We start from the raw sequence: 8,879 nt of genomic DNA, 5'->3' as shown, positions 1-8,879 counted from the left end.
TCTCTGACCCAAACACGGTCAGTTAATAAGTGATTTGTTTGCTTCTCTAAAACTACAAACACTGATGTGGCTACTGTGGGTAAAGGTTACAATTCCAAAGAATTCTCAGGTTATAAAATTCTCGGTGCTTACATTGTCACGTGTAGTGTACACATAGAGAACAAATGATATCTTTAGCAAAACAGGCCTTTATTGCATAAAATATATGAGCTACTTTTTATACAGTATCTATAATATTAAAAAAAAAACTGTTACAGTTGGCTGTTACAAACGGGAGTTTCCTATAACATCACATTCTGAACTGTTTTGATGATATCTTTTATTTACTCATACAACATAATGAACAAATCATCATACATTTACAACATGAACAAATCATCATACATTTTTCAGTTTACAGTTACATTTTATGCTATGGAGCATTACATTATTATAGCTGTTAACAATCACCACTTATTTCATTGTGGAAAAGTTTACCTTTAAGTGCTGCCACAGGGCGGGGCACAGACATGTTACTATGTTGACTTTCTTCACCACTTCAGCATGTATGTAAATATATCAGTTACAAGACTAACAAGATGTAAAGATTTCAGATAACAAGACTTTTGGTGAAGCAGTAAAGTATTGGCCAGTTGTTGAGAGATTGCAAGTTTCAATGCCAGTGATACCACATAACCAGGAGCCAGGTTGGGTTAGTGTCAGTCCAGTCTCTGGGTATTAAGTAGTCTGATGGCTTGGGGGAAGAAACTGTCACACAGTCTGGCTGTGAGGAAATGAATACTTTGGTACCTTGTTCCAGACAGGAGCAGGGTGAAGAGTTTGTGTGTGGGGTGCATGGGGTCAACTGTGTGGTATAAATGTCTGTGATAGAGGTATGAGAGACTCAGATAACCTTCTCATCACAGTGACACTACAGAATTGTGCAGTTTTTTGTGGTTGTTGTAGGCAAAAAGGCTTGATTTTGCTGCAGTTTGTGGAGTTTTTGTGCTTCTGTATGGAAAACTACTCACGAAATTGCAAACACAGGATCTTCTTTAAACTACTACCAGTGAAGGCACATATCTATTTACTTTGTAGATGCTTGTACTCATGTTCGACACACATGAATCAAAGAGGGCTTTGGCTGTATGTGTGTTGTAATGATGTCTGCAGTAAATCTCCAGTAAATTTGAAAAAGTATAAGCATCTCTGCATATTGTGGAGTTTGCATGATTTTGTGTTAATTTCTGTGATTGCAAAATCACAGATTCTTGGAGGGAATGCTTGAGGGCATGTTTTTGTATTTATGTATGTGGAAAAGTGTAGCTAGCACATTCATCACAAGTATATTGTGCTACCCTGTGAAGCATGAGCAGCCGCACAAAAAAATGTAGATCGTGTTATCTGTCTTCATGCTTCTGCCAAGACACATACAGTATAGTAAGTAGATTAGTTGCGATGCGCATATTATATTCATATGCAATGAGTTCACTTTTAGCAATGAATGATTTTGGCTAAGTGGTTAAGGCTTTGGAGGTTCAAGTCCAAGCACGACCTAAACCTTTCCTGTTCCAAGTGTCTTATCATATTTTTCTCTGTCATACAATGTTTTTCTAAGTCTAATGATTCTGTGCCAACTGGGGACATGCTTTGCTATTCTTAATCTCGAACACTGGTGTTCAATCTCTACTCAGTAGTTATATAGGTTTTACTGGTATTTTTGAACAATAATGTTTTTCTTCATTTTCATTGACCCCACTGTACCACAAGCTGTTCATCACCAATCAATATTCTCTTGGAGGGTTTCCATCATTTTCTGCAAATCCTTGAACAATAGTGCCAATCATCATTACACATATGTCATTAAGGGCATTTATTACCATCTGTTATGTGTTAGTCAATAAAGACATCTGGTAATAGAAAAGCTGTTTTATCCACACATGAAAATCATGTGATGCATGATGTATTTGTGTTAAAGGTGAGGATGAGTCTTTGAAATAATACACTGTTATTTTGACAGACAAATTTTAGTGGATTATGTACAGGCAGATGAAATATGTATTAGAGACAAAAAATGTTTCTCGTGATCTATCTATCTATCTATCTATCTATCTATCTATCTATCTATCTATCTATCTATCTATCTATAAGATATTTTTTCTAATCACCAGGAACCCATATATTTATGTTTTATTAATAACTGTGTATACGGTCTCTTAACAGTTAAGCAGATCTATAGAAAAGATCTCACTCCATTCTCTTTTTTTGTTTGATAGACAAATGTTTTGTCTCTTATAAAAATGGGCTTATGAACATTTCAAGTCTTTTAACATATATATATATATATATATATATATATATATATATATATATATATATATATATATATATATATATATATATAAATATGTTTCCTAATGTTCTTTTAGTACACCAACAATATTATTTTGTATTTGAAGATATAATAAAAGATATGGAATTTATTGCAAATGTTTACCTATTCCTTTTCTTTGTCTTTTTGGTGGTTGCTTGTACCATAACAAGTTAAAAATAGGAAACAGAGATACCCTTTACCTTCTTTTCTCATCACCTAGAATCGCTTGACCTCATCTGTATAATCTACTACAACCACTAGAGTCCACGTTTGAACCATGAAACAGGAGTCTCGCTGGTCACCTGATGTATATACGTCATCAACATGCTGCGGCCGACCCTGTTGTCCATATCACATCCTTATTCACTACTTAGTGCACTGTTTGAGGAGTGTTTCCAATTTGGTTTCACGTATAAAAACATACTGTGCTGAATATCTGGTAAATTCACGAAATTCTGCAGTGCACTACAACAGATCAGAGTCCAAATGATAAAATGGAGTGGTTAAACAGCACATGTGATGCACTTTAGGGAATAGGGAGTAAGGGCACCATTTCGGATGGAGACTGTTAATTATTTACTCCTACCTTACCTCTGCAAGCATGTATTATATAAGAGCTCTGTGACTTTGCTGTGAGATTTGAAGGCGATATTTTTGTTTCATTATACATTATACACATACACTAATCAGAGTTCAGCTAACTGAAAGCTCTTACACCATATACTATCACCTGATACTTAAAAGTAAGTAATACTTTAAAATACCTACTTACTTAAAAGTGGAGCAGCGTTTAAGTATTCCAATACTTTAACTGTATTAAATTGACCTTAAAGTGCACAATAGGTTGTTTCTTATTGCGTGCTAGAAACTCGACATCTACGTGTTTTTCCTCATTTTAATGTACACTTAATTAATGAAGTTCTGTATGATATAATGTTTTTATTATTTTATTTCAGTATTTAAGACATGACAAGTGTTCAGATGAGTGCTAAGGATGAGATGGTTGAACAGTTCCTGGATTATGCTTCCAGGGGTGACTTGGCCAAAGTTTCCACTATGATCTCTCACTCCAGTCAACTGCTCAATGAAAGTGGGAGACAAGGATGGACAGCCTTAATGTTGGCTGCGAGAAACGGACACTTTGATGTCATAAAGGCATTACTTTTAAATGGGTAAGTGTGTGAGTGTTTACATAGATCTTAGTTGTTCATTATGACATTGTTGTTTATGTTAGTTACATGAAGTTGGTGTGCAGCATTATCAGATAGACTGTACTGGGCCTATAAACAAGTCACCTGCTCTTGAATGTTCTCTCACTGTTTGAATAAAAGTGTTAAATAAAATATACTGTGGATTGTAAACTTTTGATTTGATGGAACTCAATTAAAACAAACTTTTCTTGTCAACAGGTGTAATAAGTACTTGGCGAATAAGTCGGGTCAAACTGCTTATGACATAGCAAAATTCTGGGGACACAGACACATTGCCCGTTTCTTAGCTAGCAATGGGGATGTCACGCTTCCTGGGATTCTACCAAGCAATAAATCTACAGAGACTGAGACGTACTTCAGTAAAGAATATCTCAACAGAATGAGTGATAAAAGGACTGATTCAGAATGGCTTTCAGCTAAACAGTCTTCTCCAGAAACAGTGTTCATTGTGTTTCATAACCTGGACCCTTTTGTTACAACAGAGCCAGAGGAAAGAAATGATATTCAACCTCAGTTAAAACTGTACCGGTTTGGAGGGGACTCTGTAAAAGAGGTTCTTGAAAACAGTGACACAGTGGTTGTTTTTCTGGGAGTAGAAAAGCAGGAAGCTTCACCTTCTTCACTGGTGTCAAACAAGGATGGACTCATTGCATGGTTTGCTCTAAACACCAAGAAGAATCCTACAGAAAGTCTTAAGGTCACAGCTTCAAACAGCTTCTTCCTTACAAATCCAATGCCAATGCTCCTAATGCTAAATGAAGATGAAGCAGGTGAGACATAATTTTGATTAGGTTTAAGGTTTTATATATAAAACCTTAAGGGTAAACTAATAGAATCTACATAAAATAATAAAATTCCCATTCCAAAGGTATGAATCTACTCAGTTTTCTCCTTTAATGCAAACAGAGATGCATATTTTCTCTGATATGCACAGGTATTGTTGCAGAAGCCAGGTCTGTTCTCGCTTGGCACAGCCGGTACAGTTTCTGCCCAACCTGTGGTGGTAAGACCAAAGTGGATGAAGGAGGTTACAAAAGAACCTGCTTGACAGATGGCTGCAGGAGTCTACAGGGAATCCATAATACCTGTTACCCTAGAGTTGGTATGTAAGCTCCTAGTTATTTCTGCTGTGTATCAGATTCAGCAGTGAAATGAATCACCAGATTTATGGGCTCCTTGTGTTACAGATCCAGTTGTGATCATGCTGGTTCTTCATCCAGATGGGAATCGGTGCCTACTTGGAAGAAAGAAGTCATTTCCTCAAGGAATGTTTTCATGTCTTGCTGGCTTCATTGAACCAGGTTGGCCAAAAAAGAGTATGCTCTTTATACAAAATGTAGGACTCTGTTTTAAGTATCATTACATACAGCATTTGATTGTTTTTAAATTGTGTGAGGGTAAATATTTTTGATTCTCTTTTAAAATTTTTCTATGGTCGGCAACAGGAGAATTTGTAAATTCTTAGAGGGTCAGAAGGTTGAAGCAATATATGTTCTCCCCATATCTATGAGGGTTTCCTCCCAAAATACATTAATGTAGGTGAACGTGTGTGTGCATGGAGCTCTGTGATTGAGTGGCATACTGTCCAGGGTGTCTTTCCACCTCACACCCAGATTTTTCAAGGGCTGGCTGTGGATCCATGGCAACAGCAGTTACTGAAAAAAATTATGGGCAACTAAAAATCTAAAATGACAAAAGAGCAATTAAAATATTTGAAGGTGTTTAAAGGGATTCCAAGAACACTGTGTTTTAATTTATGCTAGCTTTCATACTGTTAACATTTGCACTGTCTTGTAAATAAACAACTTACTGTGCTTGTTGGAACAGGAGAGACCATTGAAAATGCAGTAAGGAGAGAAGTTTTAGAAGAGAGTGGAGTTACTATTGGCCCTGTCCAGTATGTCTCTAGCCAGCCATGGCCAATGCCTTCATCACTCATGATTGGTTGCTTTGCAGTAGCACTATCTACAGACATAAAGGTGGATAAAAATGAAATTGAAGATGCTCGCTGGTTCACGAGGCAAGAGGTAAGTGTCTGAATTTTTACTGTTGTGCTGTTATACAAAGCAAGCAAAAAAATACAAAATAATACCTTAAAAGTTACCCTCACTCTTTGAAAAATGCCATACTGTATTGAAACAAATTACTTTTCTTTATATGCAGTTTTTAAAAGGGTTGAATTTCGACACAACTTACCCCAAGGGTAGGCCAAGCTTATGAGTGGGCTAAATTAAGCAACTATTAAATGGGTATAAAAATGAATAAAGTGCTTTTTAAAATGCTCATTCTCTTATTAATTGCATAGGTAGATATCTTAACATGAAGTTCTTTCAACTTTTTTCAGAAAGCCAAAAAAACACATTTTTGCACATATATTACTACATTTTTGGTTCTCTTGGCCACTGTTGAAAAATAAAATGTAAAGCAATGCATGAGATCAACTGGAGAATTCTGTCCATGTAATGGAATTTCTGTATACATATGCCAAACCTAATAACGTCTTCATAAATTTTGCAGGTAATAGATGCTCTTGTGAAGGGAAACCAAGCCGTTTTTTCCATGCCTCCAAGACAAGCTATTGCCCATTATCTTGTGAAACACTGGATTGGTATAAACTCAAATCTTTGAACTCAATGTTACCAGGATGTTTTCAGAGGAGAAGAGACCCAACAGTGAATCTTTCACCAAAACTTTTAATTAATATAATTATTATGAATAAATTGTAAAATTATTATAGAAATAGATGTGACTGACCAGATTGTCATTCCAACTAGCTTATAAATCACTACACTTGTACATTCTACTACTTTTCATTCTTTCAGAGCTGGTGGTGTATAGTTTTTTGCTCGTTTTCTTGCAAAATACCAACAGAAGATTCAACTCCTTGTGTTTATGACTGGGTATCCTATAAAAGGTCTCACTTTATCCTGGTATTGCTCTTTTTGAGAGATATTTTGTCAAAGAATTTAGGAATTATACTCTGAATTTTTATCTTTCTGCAAAGCTTCTTTTTGACAATGTCCATTGTTAAAAGTGCTATACAAATAAAATTGAATTGAAATGAAATGAGAAAGATTAGCAACATGCCCAAGTTGTTCCAGCAGAAATATAAAGGGGTAGAAGACTGTTGCCAAATGATGAGAAATGTTGCCACATAAAAACACGTTGCCTGTTTAAATGAACAAGGCAAGAAAACAAGAACTGATTGGTTGTCTGTTGCTAATCTCTCAGATGTAACATTCTGGCACATCCTCATTTCACACTGTACATGTTTTTTGCTTAGCATGTTAGTGGCGTTTAGCATGACTGTACCTCAGGGTTAAGCCCCGTGTAAAAAACCCAGACATATCAGACACAGCGAAGCAATGCCTAATCCATTCTGAGGTACATCCACACAAGCAAATTATTGGGCTGTTCCACAGTGCACTGGTTTCATTGTACTTATGAGCATTTGAGAGCAAACTGAAGCTGAATTCTGTTAATAAGGCATGTACTGAGACTACAGTACAAGAGAGCTAATACACTGGTTTACAAAGCGCATAAATTGTCGAGTGAAAGTTGTATGTCTAATATGTTAACCTGTATGAAGAGATAATGTAGACGACAGGAGATACTGCAGTGCATCCAACAGTTTATGCAACCAGTGTTGCTGCATTCTGGCCATGTTTTTACTTGTTACTGACAGGCCTTCTGTGTGCTCTACCCATCAGACTGGAAATGCTGTCCCAGATGAATGGGTCATTGTACCTTTGTCCCCTGGAAGCAACTGCAGCATTCCAAAATGTTCACAACAGGTCACACTCTTTTGTATGTGTGCATGCTTCATCTCTCTGGCAGTTATGTGCAGGTAAATGAAATGTTTTCTCATTGTGGTCTAAAATGCTACAGTGTTTTTGCTAAAATCAGATTTTTCACTATAGCCAGATGCAGCATTTCATGTTATGGCCTAATCCAGCATTCCTGCCAAAAGAATTGATGTTGCAGTATAATATTACACCTGTCTTTATAATTCTAATCATATCTTGCTCATAAGAATGTGCCCAGAGTTTTCCAGTGTCCGCTTTAAAGTTCTATGTGTATGCTATTTGATGCACAGTATGGCTCCTTCCTGTGCAGAACTAAGTGTCACTCAGAAAGAACTTGGGACAGAAGGTTATGACTGTGACTGTGGATCTTCAGCTTTCACTTTTAAGTGGAGTACCACCATGCCACAAATGGCTAGTGGATGAGGCTCATGTTGCAGGGCCCTTTTGACTACCATGGGGTCAATATGAGGTCATCTGGCATTTAGCCCATAAATGCGGGAAAATGGCAATACATCACCTGTTCCAAAGCTAACCATTCAAAATCACCATTTTCAAAATAAATTATATTGTAGTAAGTGCATATAAATGTCGGATATAAATGTTGTGTCACTCTATACTGTGTATTAAACAGTATGTGATAAAAAGTAAATCATGAAAGAAGCTAAAAAACATTGTGTGTTTATTTAAGGCATATCTCACATACACTGTTAAGTGTAGAATAAAACATAACAGTGTGTTATTATAGGGATGGTCTGATGGTATGATGTTGCCATGCTGGAGTTGATTGTTTTCCTGTAACAGCACATCTCCGAGTGTTTTTATACCTTTTCTACCACAGCAATTTGTCAGAGTTTTTTATGTATTAAATAATGGCACACATTTTATTTGTTTTATACTTATATTTAATGATGTGGACTTTGTGAAACAAGTTATAAACGTATTTGCCTTGCTCTTATTACCTTCTGACCATTCAGATCTAAGAACTCAACAGCACTGTAGTGGTATATAATTGGTATATTTTTGTAGTAATGTTTTTGTGTTGTTATTTTGCAAAGAAAAAAAATTGTCTAATGAGAGCATTTGACTGTTTTTTAGCTGTTATTATGTAAATATTAACAGGAAGTATAAAAGTCCCACAGCTAGTATGCTGTTTGTTAATCTTTAAAAATGTATATAGTTAGTAAATTGCTCCGGTATAACTGAAATAAAGCACTTTTGGATGTACTGATGCACACTCCAGGTACATCACATCACCTTGTCACTGATTGTTTTACATTAACAGCACATCCAGTTGCATTTTATTAATTACAAGCACAAGGTAACTGCATCAAAAAGAAATATAGTTTCAGCAAAATAATAGTTTCTTGCAGTATATGAACAACATATCAATAATATCAGTGTGCAAATGGATATTATAAATGTTAGAATGAGAATTGAGGTAAGAGTAACATGTATATGGGATGCTATATACATTAAACAATGAGTAAATAATATTGTGCTAATAAAATA

General features: G+C 35.8%; 1 protein-coding gene across 3 annotated transcripts; it reads left to right on the top strand.

Annotated features, from left to right (window-relative positions):
- Positions 1-2,724: 2,724 nt before the first annotated feature.
- Positions 2,725-8,055, top strand: nudt12 (nudix (nucleoside diphosphate linked moiety X)-type motif 12). Of its 3 annotated transcripts, none has more exons than XM_058389483.1 (8): positions 2,725-3,096; positions 3,310-3,525; positions 3,763-4,334; positions 4,499-4,666; positions 4,752-4,865; positions 5,392-5,591; positions 7,275-7,411; positions 7,661-8,055. In XM_058389483.1, exons 2-8 carry the CDS (start codon positions 3,320-3,322, stop codon positions 7,791-7,793), a joined length of 1,530 nt encoding a protein of 509 aa, XP_058245466.1. In that variant the 5' UTR covers positions 2,725-3,096; positions 3,310-3,319; the 3' UTR covers positions 7,794-8,055. The 3 variants fall into 3 exon arrangements, with proteins under 3 accessions (XP_058245466.1, XP_058245467.1, XP_058245468.1); XM_058389484.1 differs by having other exon boundaries at positions 2,726-3,096; positions 7,681-8,055; XM_058389485.1 differs by lacking the exon at positions 7,661-8,055 and having other exon boundaries at positions 2,728-3,096; positions 6,082-7,417.
- The last annotated feature ends 824 nt before the right edge of the window (positions 8,056-8,879 follow it).

Source organism: Hemibagrus wyckioides, linkage group LG05 (assembly GCF_019097595.1).
Source record: "Hemibagrus wyckioides isolate EC202008001 linkage group LG05, SWU_Hwy_1.0, whole genome shotgun sequence".
NCBI lineage: Eukaryota > Metazoa > Chordata > Actinopteri > Siluriformes > Bagridae > Hemibagrus > Hemibagrus wyckioides.
Note: the sequence above shows the minus strand (reverse complement) of the source record. Positions and strands in the feature narration are given on the sequence as shown.